The sequence below is a fragment of the Serinus canaria genome, chromosome 5 (assembly GCF_022539315.1).
Source record: "Serinus canaria isolate serCan28SL12 chromosome 5, serCan2020, whole genome shotgun sequence".
Taxonomy (NCBI): Eukaryota; Metazoa; Chordata; class Aves; order Passeriformes; family Fringillidae; genus Serinus; species Serinus canaria.
Window position 1 is genome coordinate 44,547,660 of NC_066319.1, and position 20,993 is coordinate 44,568,652.

The following is a 20,993-nucleotide window of genomic DNA, read 5'->3' on the forward strand; positions in this document are numbered from 1 at the left end:
GACCCAAAGAGCAAACCCAGCATATTCAAGACAGTGGTTTAACCGAAAACAGAATTCTGAGACAAATTTGGTTCTGGCTGATGAGGAGTCACCACCTGTAATGTAGTCACAACCCTCACCATCAAGCCTACAAGCACCCCTATTTTAACCCTGCTCAGGGAAATGTGACTCTTAGAAGGACCTTTAAGGTGTGACAGGCAAAAGAACAGATCATGAGCTGGTTTTTTACATGCAGTTGTTCTGGGTTTGTAAATCACCTTTCTAGTCACTGATTTTTTTTATATTTCTTTGCCTTTTTTTTGGTGGAAATGACTCAGCAAATTGTTAGGCTGAGGTCTGAACCCTGAACTTTCAGCTCATAAACCTTGTATAATTTTGGAATAATAATGTGAATGTGCAACAGTAGGTTGAATTTCACACCCTGTCCTGACAGCTCTGTTCAGAGACAGGATGCCAGCAGATGGCAGATAGATCACTGCATCAGGCAGTTACTTTGTGGAACTTATGTGAATATAATTTTTTTTTAATCCTGCCTTTTTTCTTACATAAAATTACAGTGAAGAACACTATATTAAAAAAAAAATTAAAATATAAATAATAAATTAATATGCTCAGCTTTAGTAGCTGATGTAATAACACACTGATGCTGGCTAGTAATGAGATGTAATCAAACAAAATGAAAGAGATTGTCTTGAACAGAGCAAATCCAGGAACAGAGGGGAGACTATGAAAAAAGACTGCATTTTAAGTGTTCCTCCTTTACACAGTTACCGTCTTATACTACTTTTTTTTCCCAGATTGTATTTTCCATTCACTTTCGGGGAAGGAATTCCTGTCACCTTTGTAGTAAGAGAACAGAGAAGCCAAAAATCTCTAAAAAGAACTTGAATCTTTAAGTGAAAGAGTAACTAGAGTTGATCAGATGTATTCAGAAAGACAAACAATAGAGTTTAGGAAAGGTAGAGCTTTGACAGGCGCTAAAAGAAATCTTTCCACCAGTTCAATGTGACTACACCAGCCCCATCCCTATCTGCCAATTAAGAAGTACTTTTCCTAGGAAAATTCCAAGGTTAGGTGATGTGTACAGTTATCTTTCAGAAAAATATTAAGTGTAGATCACTTTCATAGCATGTCTCTAAAAACTAGAGCAAAACATGTTCTCTGAGCTGAAAACCTGAAAGTCAAGTAGCAGACGTGTCTGTTCTGACAAGTCCCTGGTTCAGTGAAGCACAAGTTGTTCACAGAGGCATTGCCTTTCTGCACAAAACAGTGTGCTGTCAGAGGTGCAGTCTTGCCACCACCCATGTCTCTGGCTGCTTGCTCACATCCTGGTACTGCAATTCACAGTCTACCAGCTCTATTGCCAGACCTGTCCTCTGTGTCCTGCTGGAAACCAGAGTGAAACAGCAGCCAAGCCCAGGAACTGCTCACAGGGGCCTCACCTCAGAAGCCAGAAAACCCTGGAGTGCTCTCAGAAACTCATTGTGCCCAGGCTGAATTCCTGTATCTGTACTAAACTGCAAGATAAGTGAAGATCATTTGGGTTATGCTAAACCCATCTTCTTCTGGTGAGAATCTAAACACTCGTCCAAGGTTGGACAAAAGACGATCCAAATTAGCCTATATTTAACTCATGATAATGGCAGCTGCTGTGTTCTGTGACAGTGTGCTGTGCCTATGGAGTGCTTTCTATCTTTAGATGCTTGCAGACACTGTGTACAGAGCATGCCAAGAGAATGGGGCTTTGTTCTGCTGTTTATTATAGAAACATACATACATGAGGGATCTTATGAACAACCTGTGAAAGATAAAAATACTGCTTTTATGGCATTATGTCACCTTGAAATGCATGTTTCATTTCTGTTGTGTCTGGCCTTGTACATATTCATTTTCTAGGGAATCACATTTGCATGCATGTGAAAACAGACTAGAACCCAGGTTTTGCCCTAGATTATTGAATATGGAACATACAGGAATAACCAGGAGCTGAGAAGACAGGGCTTTTGTGGGGGAGGCTTGGTTTACATCTCTGACCTGGTTGATGCTTATTTACTTGCACTGAATACAACCATTCCAGTAGGACAGACGGCAAAAACTATGCAATGCATGGTATTTGGGATAGCATCCTCCTGCCAGTGCCTCTGTTTCCTAAAATGGTACATGAAAAATTCTATTTTTTTACAAAGCATTATTTTGCAATGAAGTACCTCCAGCCCTACCTACTCATAAATGTGTAGTTGTTTTCCTGGCTAGTTACACACTGAAATAATGGTAACATTTTGGATTAGAAGATGAGTGGTGGCATGTGCCCAGCTCCTCTGCTGAAATATTCTGTCAATACTGTTGGGGTAGTGTGTACTTGATAAGAGCAGATCTCTTTCTCACTTTATGTAGTTCAAATTGTTCTTAAAATTCCGACAGAATGTTGATTACTGCAGTAGCTAAATTTGGGATTCCCAAGGTATAATTTGTGGAGTTAATTAAGGTAAGGTTGGTGGAGCTCTGCACAGGTCATGTCAGAGGCAGCAGAAATGCGTTAGCACACATCCTCTGGGAGGAATCCTCCTTTCATCTTTCCAGATATGCTGAGGAATGCCAGAAGCAAGCTGTCCCTAGTGTGGCTCCATGCTCACAGATACACACTTGGAGGGAGCAAGATACCTGTTAGGGAAATGCTTTGGGTGAAAGGACTGCGCTGACAACTGAAAATTCTTCCTCTCCTTCCCACGTGCCGGTGTGTGCGTACTGCATCCTCCCGAGCTTCAAAAATGATCCTAACCTCAATGCAAGATCAAGCTGCCCTCAAGTCCCTTCCACCTGTACAGGCAATGACAAAGTTGCAAGGGTTTCCAGAACTCTCACTGCCCTGACATCAGCCCTGCAACATTCCGAAGAGTGAAGGGCATAAACAGAGGCAACTGGACTCATACAGAAGCAGAGTGCTGAGGCATATGAACATGGAAATTTGATGCATTATACACATGCTAAGTTACTTTCCATTCTTTCCACAAGAAACTGGACTGTCCCAAATTGCCTGTGAGGACAAATAATACAGGTAGATAGTTTGTACTCTCTCTAGAGCACTGATGCACTCAGCTACCCTCAGAAGATTTGTCAGGCACACCACCCAACATGTTATTATGTTTTTCAGTGTCTTTTTAGCCTATGTTTGCTCCTTTTACTTTCTTGATAACTACTCTCCTAATTTTTATGTCCTCTCTTTACAGGTGGTAACAGGTTGTTTTACACCCACAAACATGCGGAATTTCAGTTCATTAAGGAGACAGTTACAAAATAAGAAACAAGAGTTACACATTGAGTTAAAATTTGCTCAATGCTCAGCATTAAATCAAGAACTGTTACTCTACTTGAGGTTTCATCTGATTAGGTACAAACATTTATGAAGCCTAACAATGTAAATATAATGTGATAATAAATTATATTCTGCATATGCCAAATGTTAAATAATCACCTAAAGTGAAACCACTGGTATTAAGACTATTTACTGAGATGCATGTAAATTCTAAACACTATCAGAAATATTTCAAGTAACTGAAACTCATTAGTAAAAGTAATGAAGGAAATTATGTATAACGTTGTTCCCCAAATCACAAAATAATAGATGTAATGGAATGTAGGGGTTTTATGACAATCGAAATAAAAGGAATAAACACACATCTTGGCTAAACAAGAAGACCACAATCTCTAAATTCCTTTGGAAGCTGACAAAATACCAAGGAGGAAAACAAATACTTTGGATGGCTATAAGCAACAAGCAACTGTATTGACTCAAGAAAATGAAGGAATGCTTTGAATACCAAAAGAACTCATATTATGTGCCAAATGGCAATATTCTGGATTAAACATTGCTATCAGCACTCATCTGTGAATCTTATAATACTTTGAGTATTTACTATGCTTTAGCAGGGAAGCTGAACTAGATGATCTCAAGACATCCCTTCCAGCCCCAGTTATTCAGTGATTCTCTAGTTATTTTAATCTTAAACTATCATAACAACAGTTTAATGGTCTTGTCCATGTCATTCAGAAATACAACACTCAGCTGACAATTAATCAAAGATTTTCTGACTTTTAATCCATATCATGACTTCAAGATTGTCTTTTTTTTTTTGGGCAGAAGAAGGCTGGACTGTTCAGAGATTCCACTGAAGTGAAGCAGGTGTAATAAAAAGGTAAACAAAAAATAAATTAGGGATCTTAGTTGTGTTTTCACCAAACTGAACTGAGACACTTTTCAATAAGATTCTTTTCATTAAATGAAAATATAATGTGAAGTGCTCTCCAGACAGGCATATACATGCTTACTCACCGATAAACACTAGTCACTTTTCTACATTTATTCTGATACACTATTTATGTCTAGTCTGGGACATCTAAAAGTCATTTAATCAAAATGGAAAGTGCTCATTCTTCAGTCTAATACTTAATTACTTCCTTCCAAAAACAGTTACAACCAATTTGCTCTCATCTATGGGAATGTTTTAGAAATAGATGTCTATTAAACTAACCGGCTTGGGCAGCTTCTCATCCACTCCATCCCTGGAAAGACTTACCTTCAGTTATGCCACTTCCAAGGGAAGTATCACACAGGTCACTTCTAGAAGTTCTGCCTCAAAGAGAGAATCCCTGAAGTGAACCATTAGCAAGTTAGCAAAACAGCATTTGCCAGGTCTGTGGCACTGCTTGCAAAAGAACTGCTTGCAGCAATTCAGACTCAAAAACAGAGGGTACTGGCAACATAAAGGGAAATTATACATGAGGAAGTCTACACAAAAATTTAGGGTAGGACATCTTCCTGGTAGGCAGGGCAGAGAATGATTATGATTTCAGCCAGTGACATTACAGCAGTTTTTGTGGTAGAGCTGCAGATCTACACCAACACATCCGTCACCCTGCAGTGAAGGCATATCACTCAACCATCTCTCTTCCCAGGTTTACATTCACAACAGCAACTCTGCTTTCCTGCTTTTCTTTTTAGCTGTATCAGTAACACAGTCAGGACCACATCCCTGTTCCTTGAGGGAACAATTACCTTCTTTCCATTTTCAGTGAATAGATGTATATATCTAGAGCACTTGCAGTGTTTTGACGACTCTTTTACAATGATTCCTTGTAAGGAAACTAACTTAGGAGATACCATCAATAAGGAGATTCAGAGTCTGACCTATAACCCCTGCATCATCATCTAGAGAAGTCTGTTTCTCTCCACTGACTACAGAGATCCTTAAAGATATTAACTATCATCTCAACACATTTCATGGTGTCCAACATGTAAAAAATGCTGCAGGTAATAGCAACAAAATTAAGAGCAGGCTATACAACACAAGCAAAAAACTGTCAGTGAACTTACTCTGAAAACCTTTTCCACCTTTGAAATACTCTTCCCAAAGATGGTTCCAAGTTGGTCTCCAATCCCAGCCAGCAAGAAGCCAAACAGTGGAATCCCAAATAGGGCATACAAGATGCAGAAAACCTTGCCACCAACAGTTCTTGGGGCAATCTTCCCATACCCTGCAGAGAAAAACAATTGTCAGACTCTCAGAACTTATACGTGGCTTTTTAGAAAACAATCTAATCAGTTTTAAAAAACTGCTCTTCCTGCAGGCATACCTTTATTCCAGCTATAATTCCTATTAATGGACTTTCAATGGCATGATGTCATTTCCTGGGTAAGCCACCCTCTGTTATTCCATTTTTCTTGAAGCCTCAGTTACCCATGTTTTCCGTAGATTCTGTCTTTCTAAAATTGCAGTTTGCATAATTGACCTAGCTGATGCCATGGCACAAAAATCCTTCCATGCTGGCCTGGTGCCTGCATGCAGTTGCTCCTCTTGGCCTGTGCCAATGGTTTCCTGACAGGAGTGTGATTCAACTGACAAGGCTCATTTTCAGTGGACAAGCTCGTTTTCAGTGGACAAGGCTCATTTTCAGTGGGTAGCTCATACTTTCCTCAGCCCCTCATCATACTGACTAGTTGCACTGCAGCCTCCAAACTGTATTCACACCATGCAAATTTGCCCTTGAACTCTTTTCAATAAAGCATTATGACTCCAGTAGACATGGTATTTCTGTTAAAATGTTAAAGAGAAAAAACCCAAGAATTGTGACAGTGATATTTGCACCTTTTTATTTAAGATCAGCTATTTTAATTGAAATGCCATAGAGATTTTGATTTTCACTATACATAATCACTTAAAAATTACCATATAATCACAAATCACTGGTGAAATAATGATGCCTTGAGAAGCTCCCTGGAACAGAGGCTAGACAGTGTTAAAGGAATAAAGTAGTATTTATTAAAAGACCTTCAAAGGATTCACCTTGGGCAGTACAAGAGCCCAGGCGTGGCTACACCCAAGATAGACCCTGAGTCATGAGTTTTCACACTTTAATGAGTTTTGGTCCATTTAATATTTGGGTTAATTGTCCAGTTACAGCTTCAGGTTATGAAGTCTCATCCTCCCAAATTGCTCTCCGCAATTCACTGGTGTTTATATTTTTTGGGCCTGAAGCTGCAGGGGTGTCCTTGGTTCTCTGGCTGGAAAAGGATTGTTTTGCCTAACTGAACTGTGAAGGGAACTTGCTAAGACTTTATATGAAGTTCAGAGTTACATACTAATGCAGTACAGAATCTGGAAAATATGAAAGCTAAATCTTAAGGCATCCATAAAGCATCCAGAGAGGAGGAAATCTATGAAAGTGTCAGGTCCTATTCCTGCTGGGTTGGCATCACTGGCACCAGATATACCTCTTTGTCATGGGATGCTGAAAGAACTATGCTGACACACAATAATGCATGTCCCATAACCTACTGTCCTTTTCAGGCTGCATCTATCATCCCAGATGTCTCCTAAAATTCCAAGAAAGTCCAGGCTCCATGGGCCACTGGACTGAGGCTGATCAGGTAATCTGAGTTTCTGCCTAAGAACAGGCCTAACAGGCCTCTGGTGCATAAACTGAAACCATTTTCATGCCCGGACACAATACACAGATTTTATGCAGAATGAGATTTATAAAAATTACATCAATGGAGAATTTACAACAAATATGGGCAAAAATACCAGGTCTTTTCAAAATTATTTAAATAGCAGATGTCAATGAATATGCCTGCATGAACTATGCCTACAGAGTGGCATTTATTTAATGAGTAATTTTAAAGCTTGTCACTTTGGTCTATTGAGTAAACAAATATTAAGGAGTGGTTTTCTTATGTATGAATCAGAAATCTTTTCTTTCTTGCCACCCTCTGGTTTTATGCTACCATCAAAAATACATGGTAATGTAGCTTAATATAGAGGAATACTCTATACAATCACTCTTTCCCCCTCACTCTGACAGCAAAGAAAAGGCAGAGCCAAAGGCATCTCTAACTCTACTGTTAGAGATGATCACCACAGCAAGTCTTTAACTGCCACAGGTTTATTTTTGTTGTTATTGTATTACCTGTTTTAAAAGCCTACAGAATTTAGTCAGATTCTCATACTTTATTGAAGGGTTATGTGATTATCAAATTATTTATCTGTACAGTCACCAGTGCATGCACCACAGCTGTAATGTGGAGAAGCAGTTTATACAATATTGAAAGTGGAGTAATGCTCATAGAAAACGCAAATAACAATCAACAATTTGCCAGTGATTTCCAAATAATTAGAACTCTTGATCTGATTATTATGACAGCACTGAAATCAAGCTTAAAATTATAAAACTACTGTATAATTGTCTGCAGATTGACTATATCAACAATGCTGTTGGTTTATTTTCTTTTTTCTTCAGACCATTTTCTGAAATCCAAGCTTGTTGAACATTCTTCAAGAGAGGAACTAGCTTAGAGAGGAGAGATTAAAACCCTTAGCATATGTAATTCCAACATTCAGAGATCTAATACTAAGTATATTGGACACAATGCATGGGGAGAGAGATGATAAGGGCCTGAATAATTATCTTTTTAAAATAAATGGTTCAAGAAAAGTGAATGGAGCAGTTCAGTGTACTCTTCATTTAATACAGAGAAATGTGTCAATAATCAAAGCCATGAATTCTAGAAAGAAAAAAAGGGGGGTTTTTTATACAATGTATCATTTGTGTAATTCCTTCCAATTCTTAGTGTGAAAGCAAATAAGAATTTTTAAAAGGATGTAATAGTTATGAGAATATATTTCCAGTTATGGAAAGGAGGAGGGTATGAAAAGAATTGCTTGTTCTCAAGCAATTGCTTGCAGATTGCTTCAATCTATATCAAGAACAGTTATAAAGCCTGCATGAGTGTTACCTGTTTTCAGCTCAGCATTACTATTCTACCTTATTTATGTAGACAGCTTCTGACCCTTACCCAAAGACTCAGAGCCCTTGACACATGCTGGAGTCATGTCTTCTGCTAACAGAGAAATATACTTCATCTACTTTATTTCTTTGTTGCCTACCTTCCTCAAATTTATTTCATTATCAATGTGACTGTGTCTTTTTAAAAAAGAAACAATAAACACACCTATAGTAGTGATGACTGTTCCAGCAAAGAAAAAGGCACCTCCAAGGTCCCAATGACTGCTGCTGTTATAGAAATTTCCAACGGGACTGACTCCTGCGTTATCAGCATCAACAGCACGCTGCAAAGCAAATGCAAAGAATCAGCATCATGCATGACTTACTGTATCCTATGCTAGCTGGTATAGACTCCAAAGGGAAATTCCTAGGACTATGGAAACAGCCTCAATTTAAGTTTTTATTATGTGCTCATAGTATAGCCTCTTCTCTACACATAAGTTGAACATACAACTGAACTGAATATCCATTAAGGTGGAAGAAAGGTAAAATGCATAAACAAATGACAAAAGATACAAAGCAATTGAGAAGTAAAGGACCAACACCATAAATTCTTCCATAAATATCATTCTTGCAGCACCTACTGCCAAAGGAAGAATTCCTCATTGGGAACAGCTCATGTTAGAAGCAGCTAGAAAGGTGGTAAATACAAATAGTGTTTTTGAAATCAACTAAAGCTAGTCAGCCAAGGATTTAAATTTCAAGACAATCAGTAATTGATTAAGAAATTTATATTTTATGCTAACAAAATAAAAAAATATGGCATATATATACCCTGTTTGAAATGAACAAATGGAAACATCATAAATAAACTTTGTGATCAGCTCAAACTTCCCAGTTGCCACACTACACATGATCTCATGCCCACAAATACAACATGATACAGAGACTCCCAGACAGTGCTTGAATGAAGTATATTCTGGATAGAAGCTGAGGTAGCTATACTGCTTCCTGGTCACTGTTCTGTGTCCCACATAATACTGAATCAAACCAGGCAGACATATCAGCCTCCTGAATGTTTGTTGGGAATTTCTAAAAATGCACCATATTGTCTCATGGGGACATAGACATTCACTTTTCATTGCAGCCTCACAGTCCAAAGGAAGACAGAGCTGAGCACATCAGCCTACAAAGTAAAGAAATGAATCTCTCATCGGCATCCAGTATACTCACCTGAATTGCTCTAAGCAGACTTTTGAGATGCCCTTCAGCAGGTATTTTCAGGTTGCTGTTAGATCTCATACAAGCTATTCTTCAACACAGAGAAATTCAGACCTCACTCATGAACAGCAGCAGAAATGTCTGTCTTTCCCCCTTCCAAATGTTCCCAACTGAGTCTAATTTCCATAAAATCACTGCAGAGGAACCAAGCTTCTCTTTTTCTGCCTCCTAATATTTCCAGCTCTTTGTTTTCCTCCCATTCTGCTCCAGCCTCACTTCATGTTGCTGTTATCAGCTGCTCACACTACTGCCAGACCTTCTCCTTCTCTTTCTGTTATTTGCTCCTCCTCCTAAATATTGCCACCAATCTTTAGCCTTGGTAGTTTCAGGGAACTTATTGCTGGGCTCAACAAGTGAAGCAAAGTGCTACCTCTTGCATCGTCTTTTTCTTTGGCTTTGTTCTACATGGAATTCCCACATATCAACACAGATTTGACTTTTCTTATTGCATTTCTTTAACTAGTTCTCTTTTCCCTGTGATTTGCGAATTGTCATGGTGGTTTTCTATTTCACCTTTTCCTATTCAGTCCCTGTGCAAAGCAAGGTTAGCCATTCTATTTTACCATTGCCCCACTTCTTACCTGGTCATGTCTATGAGTTCTCTCTTAGTCTTTCTCTAAAACTTCATAGTCTCTTATGGGTTTAGCACTGACTTTTAAACACATTCATTTAACACCACTTCTCTCCCTACCTTCAGGATACACTTTCCTCCTCATTAATCTCTTTCCACCAATGGTCTATTTATCACATTCTTTCTTCCACTTCCATTTTTATCACTCATTTTTTTGCCTATATTTCCAACTCACTTCATGGTCATAAATGTTCCTCTACTGCTTTTTTAGCCTGGGCAAGTTTCAGCTAATCTACTTCCCAGCCTTTAGTTATTCATCACATTGCCTCAAAAAAGGGAAAGGAGTGGGAGAAGAGGTGTATGGGCAAGAACAGAGACAGCTACATCTAAAGAGATTGGTATGGAATGGCCTTTTTTAAAAGCAGAGCTACTACTATGCCAGGCTAAGCTGATAGTGAAACTACAGCACGAGCAAGCTCCAGGCTGGACTGGTTTCATTGGTTTCATTTCATATGGGCAGAAAGCCAGGGTTCCTCAGCACATGTCCATATCTCAAGAACTAGGTATATAGAGAATGGATGTATTCTGGACCAAACCCTTTGAAAGGGCTTCTCTACCAGTTGCTGGCATATTGCAGGTGGTGTTGGTTTATGCAGAACAGCATAAATCAGCATAACAGACAGGTTGCCCATTTAAATAGGCCATGACACACTGTCAGCTACCCTGGTTACTTCTGCCAAGGAATGTTGTCTGCCCTCCCTTTGAGTGTGTGAATGAGCAAGCTAATTACACTTAAATCACACTTAAGTTTACTCAGTTTAGCAAGTATTTCAGGGCCAAGCAGGAACCCCTGAAGTGAAGGAGTATCCTGTTGCCTTAGATAGCTTTGAGATTCTCAGACGCCCTTCTCATCTAGAAAAAAATCCATTTTTTCTTTAAATCTTCACTGACATCATTCATTTATAAATATCCAACTATTCCAATGCTGTCTTTTAATACATTGTATTTTGCATACAGCAATGGAGGACAAAAAGAGAGCAGCAAAACAAAAGCAGCCAGCAGCCTGCAGCTAAGAGCACTTAACCAATTTCAGCTCATGCATGAGAAAAGGATGCCTTACTACTACCACCACAAGTCCACCTACACAGAACCATCCTGCTAGATGGAAACTGACACAAAATTTAAAAAATACTATTACTGGCAAGACTCTCCCAGTTCACACAGACCACGAAATTTTACAAGTTTTCCATTTGAAACTTCAGATAGATTTTGCAACAATGACCTGAAGAGAGGCATCCTCAGGGTTATCTCAGAGTAGGAAAAAAAGCTAATTTTCCAGAGTGCTAAACACTTGGTTAACAAGTGTTAACAAGCCTCACATATTTAAGATATTTTAAACTAGTAGTTTCATCTACTTTTATAGTTGAAATATTGTTGGCAGTAAGAGGTCATGAAAGTACCCAAAGCTGTTTCACACTTGCTCCTTTACCAATCTCTATTTCCTTCTCCGGAGGAGCTACAAGCACAGTATACAAGTACACAGTGTTTTTTCAGTATAGTTTATAAATTGAATGTGCAATCTTCTTTACTGAATGACTACCAACCTATGGTGAATTTTTTCTTTTGAAATCCACCCATTTCAGGGAAGGCAATAATTTGAAATACCTCAAAAGTCAGAAATTGTCTTTCTGGATGTTCAAGTAATGGATGCGTACTAAAGCCGAGAGACAGGTAGGAGTGAAGAGAATGACAAAACTAATGAAGTAAATAAAAGTACTTGATATTATTTGTTTTTAAAAACTTGTATTTTTGATCATAATTTTCTGGTTTTCTCCCCATCATTGCATAGATGTGTGTTTTTCTCTCAGCCCCTTTGGTATCAACACAGTACAGTCCTTCTGTAAGAAAAAAAGTCATGGTCTGGTGACATGGTCTACATGGGACTGAAGACAAATCCCAGAGCAGAAGCCCGGCATTTGTGGTGATACTGAGACAATTGAGTCCTGTATTCCCAAAGAGAGGGAAACCAAACTGAATCTCAGTCTGAAGTACACTTCATCAATTCCACTTACGTAAGAAACAAGATAGCTGGAAGCCAGTGCAGCTGATGAGGAGAGAGAAGAGCAAAACAGACTGTTTCTGGTTTCTCCGTGAACTAAGTTTTTTATCTGGTTTATTTGTTCATGTTTCTGTAATTTCTCCAGTAAGATCCCAAGTATGAAGAAGAAAAATCTTTTTCAAGGATGAGAGTAATATTACTCTCAAGTGATGAGACAGTCAAAGACGTCTTACCCTATGTGTTATCAAGGATAGGAATTTGATAGGAAAAGGAAATTTTTGTCCTTTTTTTGCCTAGCTCTATTAATTCCTCTTCACAGATCATTCTAATCCAATAATTATTATCTCCCTCTACAATTCTTTTTCCAAGCAGATTTCTATCAAGCATACAAAGAGTTGCTTCAATTGCTTCTCATGCTCTGATATTTCTCAATTAGGATTATTAGGATGCTTCTCATTAGCAAACAGCTTTTAATAAGTAATTCTTTAATAACTTTTTAATATACTCCCTAACTCTCTACTTATTCTCACCACCCCTTACACAGTGATTAGGGACCCTCATTATAAATTCACCTTTATTCACTTTTCCACAACAGCATTTTCTAAGGACCAAGGCCAGCAGGTTTTTTACAGTTTAATCAAAAGTAACAACTTTCAAAGCCCATTCCTGAAATATTTCTACCTATCCCACAAAGGACTTTAAGAACCAATCAGCCTGGAAGAGATGAGTGATTTGATAGTCATGCATGCACTGTGTCTGAGGGTAGACCTACAGCATTTAACAAGGGATATGCACAGAGAACTAAGTCCAAAAGGTTTAGGTCCCTGCTAAAGATGTCAGCTAAGTTTTGAAAGCAACCTAGCTATGGGACAGCTGCAGACTTGTGAAGCACCTTAGGCTCAGTGTGTCTCCTGCACAGCTGGAGCAGCTCTGGATTGACGTTACAGACCAGGGTGCCTGCACCAACTAGGACAGGACCCAAGACATTGGAATCCTTTTTCCCTATCCTTTTAGGAGAAATAGGGGCAAAGAAAGATAGGGCGGAAGTGAAGTTGGAACAAGATAACCTCCAGAGGCACAGGTGGAAGGTTCAATAATCAGATAATTAGCACTGTTTTTCTTCACAGTTCAAACAGTCTCTTCTTGTCTTCACCAACATGCAAGTCTTCTCCATAGTTAATTCAAAGTACTGGGTTTTGCCTGCTCTATCTAGAGTTTTCTTCTAGCACAGGAAAATTCTTTTCCTTTTATATGGAAAGAGCCTGGAAAAAAAAGCTGGCTCATGACACTAATGAACCAAGCAAGCAACAGCAAAATTAAGTATCTCTGCAGGCTGTTCCCTTTCTTACTTACCTTCAGGGTAAAACTGGTTCAGAACACTAATCCTAAGTGCCTATCCAAAATATGAATTCTTACTAATATAATCAGGCAGTAAAGCCTGACTAGCTTATTTTCAGCTCTGCTTCCTTTGCAGCTTGCAGTCTAGCTCTAATGGTTGCTGTAGTCATTAGTGAACATTAATAATATGACTTAGTTACCAGGTGGGTGATTTTTTTAATATACATATATACTGTATAATCACTCACACTCCTAAATAAAATCCTGATGGACAAGGAAGAAGAAAGCAGCCTGACAATAGTAGAAGTTCTTAAGTAGCAAGCCACTCTATCCTGTGTAATTTTGCAAGGTTTAATATGAAAGCAGGGCTCATTACGGAAGTTTTTACTCATACACAGTGCACGACATATAGAAACAGAGTATGAATGCCCTTATCAGGCCCATAGGAATTACTTTGCCAAAACACAAAAATTGTCTTCCTATCTCTCCTAATGATAGATAAAATCTGATCTTTCTGAGAAGATTAACCTCCCCATTACACACCTTCTGTGTGAGTTACTACAAAGGCAGGATAACTTGGTTCTGAGCCCAGCTAGTAATATTTTCTAACACATAAAAACAAAAATAACAGGTTTGTAGTATGTTAGCAGATGTATCTAACAATGTTATTTTTCTTTTCAACTCTATGTCCAGTGACCTAAGTCCTGCTATCTTCTGCTATTCAATCTAATAGGTACAATAGAAGCTAACTTGAAGAATCTGAAGTTTCATTGTCTTTTAGCATGTTTTAGGTTTCATTTTTCTCTAACTCTGAAAACTCAAAAGTATTGAGATTAAACATGCATGTAATGTTGTCATTTTCTTAATCTGATATTCATTATTTATCCAAGCTATAGATCGCCTACAGCCTTAAACAGTGTACTGGTTTCACTGCAACAAATATCTTCAGATGCAAAAATGGGATTTAAAAATCTGCAGTTAAGAACTTCTACTTCAGGTGGCTTTAGAAAATTTGGACTGCACTGTGAAACACTTGACATTGTTATGAAAAAATTACCTGTCATTGTGTTCGCATTTGACAGATCTGAACCAAAATCCAACAGTCAAATACAAATTTAAAATATTTCGAATCTTCCTAAGAATTTGCACTGCTTTCATCACTGTATTTCTTCTGAAGTCTATGAATGAATTTCCAAGTCTGGACTCAGAAATTCACTTTTGTGCTATTGGAGCTAATATTTGCAATGGGTTTTTGGAGATAAATGTGAAAAGGATCTCTCATCCCCACTAAATTTTAACAGCTTCCTCATACAGTGCTGTACATCTTTCTTACAGGTTTTGCAAAGCAGAATCCTTTGAAATATTGAAATTTAGGAAAGGTAGACACATTTCTTCATCATTAGTCTTGTAAGGACCATGATACTCCTTTGGTCTTCTGAAAAGATTATTCCAGAGCCATCCCCACAGTAAAATAATACAAGTTAGTTCTAAGGTTTCCCTTTTTGTATTTTCCATATTCTCCAAAGCACAGAGATGAACCAACACAGTCATTCTGCAGAACATGATCTGTGTTCATTTAAGGGCTTTCAGGTAACCAAATAACAGTAATTATGAATAGTTGCCTTAGTGTTAGATGGCACACAGCACAGCAACTGGCACCCATGGAGGTTGCCACATCAGTCTGAACTGACAGCTGTAAAGGCAGTTGCAGCACTTGGTGCAATGCAGAAATGTTTTGGGCCAGCCAGGGGAATGTCACTTCTGGGATCATAGACATGAAGTTGTGGAAGCCCAGCATTAACATTATCTTCAAGTAAGTTCATTCACTGCTCTTCTGTGCGAATCAGTTACAATCAGTTTTGTGTATAAGCACACCCAACTACATTCCTGGAGCTGGTTTCAACCCCAGACATACAGAAGAATCAAAAAAAACTTATTCCTAATTGACAAATCTATTTCAATATTTCACATCACTTGGCCTTAAGACATTCACATCCTAAGCTGCTAAACACATTTTAATTTACTTTTGCTCAACGACTTCCAGTTGCGCACTGTAATGCCTGAGGACATACTGAAATGTCAAAAGATTCTAAGATTTGTCCAAAATATCTCTTCTAATTACAGAGTACATGTATTCTTTATTTTAGTATCACCACTTTTGAGGTGAAAGAAGAAAAATATTGTGTAAAATAAAGAATTAGTGTTGGTACATAATGTAGACTAGATAATAAAGGCAGTTACTACTGCAGTTGGTACAATCTGCTAAAGTGCTTTGTTTATTGTACCTTATGTGAGTTCTGCTTTCTGGTTGGAAAGAATGTATTTTGCATGTGTTTTACTGGTGACAATCCCACCAAGGGAAGAAAAGCTTCTTGCTTTTAGTGTTTTCAAAACAACCTTTAATCATTATTTCTAAGGAGTAGAAGGAAATAAAGATCTCTGCAACACTGCCAAGACAAACACATCTGAACCAATATCCCTGGATTCTGCCAACCTAACATGTTCACCTGTGTCTTTTGCAGACAGATCCAGAATGTGATCCAAGCCATCCCTGATCCAAGCAATACTATTTCCTGCTAAAGCAGATTTGTCTTGTTAGCTGTAGCACCAAGCTTCCCAAAGGTGCAGGTACAGCTACACAGTTTTTGACTCGAACTGACCTGTCTTCTGTGAACACAGAGCACAAGAGGGAGAGAACACATCTCTTTGCAAAGAAGTTTAGGCTGAAAAGTAGGAGAAGGCCCTTTCTAACACTTCAATGAGATATTGGAGTATCTTATTAAAAGAAATAAGCTTATAAGTTTGGTTTACCTACAGAAAGGGTTTTTTAACACAGCTGACTAGATGGACACAATAATTCAGGGGATATCTCCATGTTCTTTCAAACAGCCTGAAATCAACAACAGAGCTCTGGTGCAACACCCCAAAGGGAAACACTGCACTTTTGGAAGGCTGACAAAAATTCAGATCTGAAATATGAGGCTGAAGTTTGAATAAATTCCTTAGGTATGTCACATTTCTTATATAATCATTGTTTTATCCAGGCTAACTGATAGGCTTCTACATAGCATCCCAGAAGATAGTCTACTGAAGTCTTGTAAGATCCATAATACTTTCCTTGTCTAGAGTTTTAATCAGTGTGAGATAAATCTATCCTTGACAGACCTTTCTTGCATGTTATTATATTTTCCACTTATCCTTGCATACTTCACAATAATTTCCTTCAAATTTGATTTTAAAACTTTTCATAATGCATCTGACTAAAAATTCCACAGCTTTTAAATGACTATTACTTTCTACTTTGATTTGTATACTTCATCCTCCTTCATTTATTTAAAAATTACAAAAGTAAATCTGTAAGTTCAAAATTCTTGGCTGAGTATTTATTTCAAAAATCCCACCTATCATATTCTATGTGCCCTTCTGGTTGTTGTGTTTAATTTTGAAGAAAGAATTAAGAACTTAAGACAACTTGCAGAGATGAGGGCATAAGTATCGCAAATTTGTCACCTATCTCGAAAATTTTTTCCAGATTTTAGGTTCTGTCTTTCTTTGCACACATCTTTCATAACTCTAGTGAATACAAGTACCAATCTCTTCAGTCTCTTAACCAGTGACAGGACTCAAGGAAATGACGTGAATCTGAGTCAGGAGAGATCTAGGTTGTATATCAGGAGAAAGCTTTTCACCCAGACAGTGGCTGGGCACTGAAACAAGATCCCCAGAGCAGTGATCACAGCTCCAAGCCTGACAGAGTCCAAGAAGCATTTGGATAATGCTCCCAGGCACATGGTATGACTCAGAGTGTCCTGCATAGGGTCAGGAGTTGGACTCCATGATCCTGATGGGTCCCTTCCAAACCAAGCTTATCCTATGGCTCTATAATAATAATAATTCTATGGCTCTATATTTACAATATTTTGGGCACATAGTTTCTGCTTCTCAGACCTTAAAATGACTGGGAAAGAGCCTGCTCTTCACACTGCCTATTCCAAGACCTCTGTGAACAATTTTGCTTCCCACCAGCTCAGCTGGTCAATAAACCACTGAGCTGTTTCTCCTAACTTCCAAGAAGAATGATCTTCTTCACATGGCCTACCCGAATGAGTGTCTCCAGCTCTAGCTCGGTAACACAAAGGTGCTCCCGAAGAAATTCAGCCTTCTCTGACGCGATGGCTTTCTTCTGCCTGTTTTCAAAGGGCTGCTCCAGGGCACGGAAGATGAGTCCTCCCGCCACCAGGTAAACTACCACCACGACAAAGATGGCCACCACTGCTCTCCAGTCCATGACTTTGTGCCGGCCTTGAGAAGCGCGTTCCATGGCAGCAACAATAGTGGCTCGGGTGGAAACGGCAAATGGTGGAGATGGGTAACGCCTGATGGTTTTGGGCTCAGGCTCAGGAGCTGGCGCTGCTGGGGGAACAGCCGCTGAAACACAAAGCAAAAAGCCTTATTCAAAATCAAATCTCTTAAGGTATGACCTTGATTTACATTAAAAAAATCTTAAATAATATTTTTAAGACTTTTACATAAATCATGTTCTTCATATAGATATGGTTCTTCTCATCTGGAAAGTTCCATGTCTTCTTTGTCCATCCATACTCAAGGGACACCTCAAGGGTTTGCTTTGCCCATTACCTCTAGACTTTCACCCATTACCTCTAGAACTGGACAGGCCAGTTACATGTGCAAAAAGTTCGGAAATATGCAGAAAACTATTTGTGCATAATTAACATGGAAATTCTGACCAGCTAGCATATAAATGACACATGCTGGTGTCTGGTGAAGGACCCTGGCAGTGATTTATAAACTTAGATCATAATTCTAACTGTATTCATAGTGCTAAGAAATTGAACTGCTAATGAACACTGATCACCACCTGACCTGGTATTGACAGAAATGGAAAATTCTTTGCAAACCACAGTGCTGTTTGGCTCACTAACATAAACTGGCACATACCATTTACCTGGATTCACAAAAGCATCACTCATGAAAATGTCCTTAAAGCCTGGAAGCTTGACAAAGTTTAGTATAAATCATGTGTCAGCCAAAGTATATGAAATGTCTGAGGTCAAAGTTACACACCAAGAGCAACTGTGGAACTCTCACCTTGGGCCTGAGACAATGTATAGCCCAGGTGACCTTTACAATACGTCAGAGCTAATCAGTCCTGACCTCCAGCTGGACTTAATATTCCGACCACTGTGTCAAGCTACCAAGGCATGTAAAACAAAGCTGGATCACCTCCAAATACTTCAGGTGTTCCATCATCACACTTTCCCACTCTGTGCTGCTAGTGCTACCAGTGGCAAGATGAGGCCAGGTTCCTCAGCATATAATGGTACCACATGTAGGATTTGAAGATGCTGGATTCATTTTAAACCAAAATCCTGTGTAATCTTACCATGGTGCAGCTGCCACTGCTTTGTTATTTCTTTGAAACCAGATTAATTTTTTGCATATCAGACCTAAATCAGATTACAGTTAAAATACAGCTACTTTAGGTGCATTCTCTGAACTTATTCACAATGTGTCTGTGCTGTTTCACTTAGAAATTAAAGCAGAAAGATTTACAACATCCCATCAGAGTGGCATTGTAACCCCATTCTCTAAAATTTAGACATATAGCAGGATTATACCTTGATTCTCAAGTGGGCTACATCTCTTTCCCAACAGAAATTTTATGATACTGAGTAATTTCAGAACTTGGGAATATACTACAGTCATGTTTTCCTACAAGCAATAAAACTCTGAAGCATTGCATGGAGGATAGAGCTTCCAGCTTAATTGATAATCAATAAACTACAGAAATCTATAGTTGCTTTATACTTACAGTTAATATTTTATTTCATATATGATTTAGAGGTTCCAGATACCAAAGAGATTAGAAAAGATCCAGGATCAGGGCAAAAGCCTTTGTGGTTGATTCCTTTTTTTTTGTTTTGTAACACCCTGTGGCACAGCTGTTCAGTTTGAACATCATAAATGTCTTTACAGTTCCCAACACTTATTAACCATGATAGGGTGATATCAAACTTAAAAGGATATTTTCTCTTACACACAGATGTATTTCATGTGACTTATAAAAACTTTATGTAACAATAGGAAAAAGAATAATAGTATTAGAAAAAAGTCACACTTTTTGTAAGATGTATTTATTTTGTCAGTGTATCTATTCTCTAAGTCTCCTGAAAGTCTTATGGTGATAAATATAGTGAACTTCAACAGGAAACACCAGAAAATTATGCAGAAGAAACATAAAATATTGGGGTTGTATGAAGCACTTAGAACTTCTCTTTCTCTATAGACATGTATCTTAAACCTGAGTCATAGCATCTCCTTACTGAACTAAATTTGAGTACTCACAGAAGTGGCTGAGCAGATGTAACTCAGTGTAACATAGCTTCCATAAATTCCATAAAATTCATACAATTTTAATTAGTTAGAGCCCATAACTTCCGTGTATATTGTAAACCAACACAAAATCTGCAAGCCTGAGGACTGATTTTTCACACTTCAGATTATTTAGCATCAGGATCTAAGGCTCACATGCTAAGAAGAGAGCAGAACTCATGTGACAATGTTATGATTTTTTGAAACAGGTATCCACCTTAGCACAACTGGCACAGTCCAGTGTAGACTGGGTGAGCCTCTCAGTGGAAAGCAATGCCTGCCTTTGATATGACACAAATAAGTCAAGAAGATGGAAGTAAAGAGCTGGTACCATTAAAACAGTGTTTGTGAGTTTTCTTTTCCTTCTGCTAGTAAAAATGTTTTTTCTTATTCAAATAATGTTTCTGGCAAAGTGTTAGTAACAGCCTTACAGAAAAATCATGGCCTGTTGATTCTGTCTTCTAAGGAAAATGTGTTGTACTAATTTTAAAACAAGATGGGAAGTTCACAGTAGAGAATATAACATGTTCTTATAAATATTTTGTCACTTAAACAGCTTAGTCGATTACTGCGCTCAGTTTGCCTATCTCTAAAAAGAACTGGTTTCGTTTTTCATTTTCTTCTATTAGTAATAGCTACCCTAAGTGAATGTAGAACTGTTGATCCTAAAGTATTTTATATTATATAAATAAACTCACAGGAAGACTGTACTAAAGAAGCTAATTAAGCAACTGATGTGTAACTCAGAAGAAATGGTCTTCTTACAAAGCCAATGCACAAGGCACAACTGCAGTCAATACTGCAGTGATTTTAAGCAGGAGTTAGGTATTGGAAGAAGACTGTAGATATTCCATCTAGGAGCTATCCCACTCTTTACAAGACAGTGGGGTTAGTGACTTCAGCACATGGTAAGAAGTCATAAACCCTGATTTCTAATTGGAACACTGTCTCTGTGAACCTGAACTCTCACAAAAGTGCTGCCATTTACCTTTAAATCATGGTGTCATCAACTGCAAAAAAGATAAAGTAGTGCTTACTTTTCTACAAGCTCCCTGGGAGAGTCCATTTCTG

General features: G+C 38.3%; 1 protein-coding gene across 1 annotated transcript in view; it reads right to left on the reverse strand.

The window, feature by feature from the left end:
- KCNK10 (potassium two pore domain channel subfamily K member 10) overlaps positions 1-20,993 on the reverse strand; it is a 53,336-nt gene that overhangs the window by 12,375 nt on the left and 19,968 nt on the right. The window contains exons 2-4 of the mRNA XM_009101827.3: positions 17,629-17,957; positions 8,507-8,624; positions 5,372-5,532 (exon numbers count right to left, since the gene is read on the reverse strand). Of these exons, the coding sequence (XP_009100075.3) occupies positions 5,372-5,532; positions 8,507-8,624; positions 17,629-17,957 (608 nt within the window). The remainder of the gene's footprint in view (positions 1-5,371; positions 5,533-8,506; positions 8,625-17,628; positions 17,958-20,993) is intronic.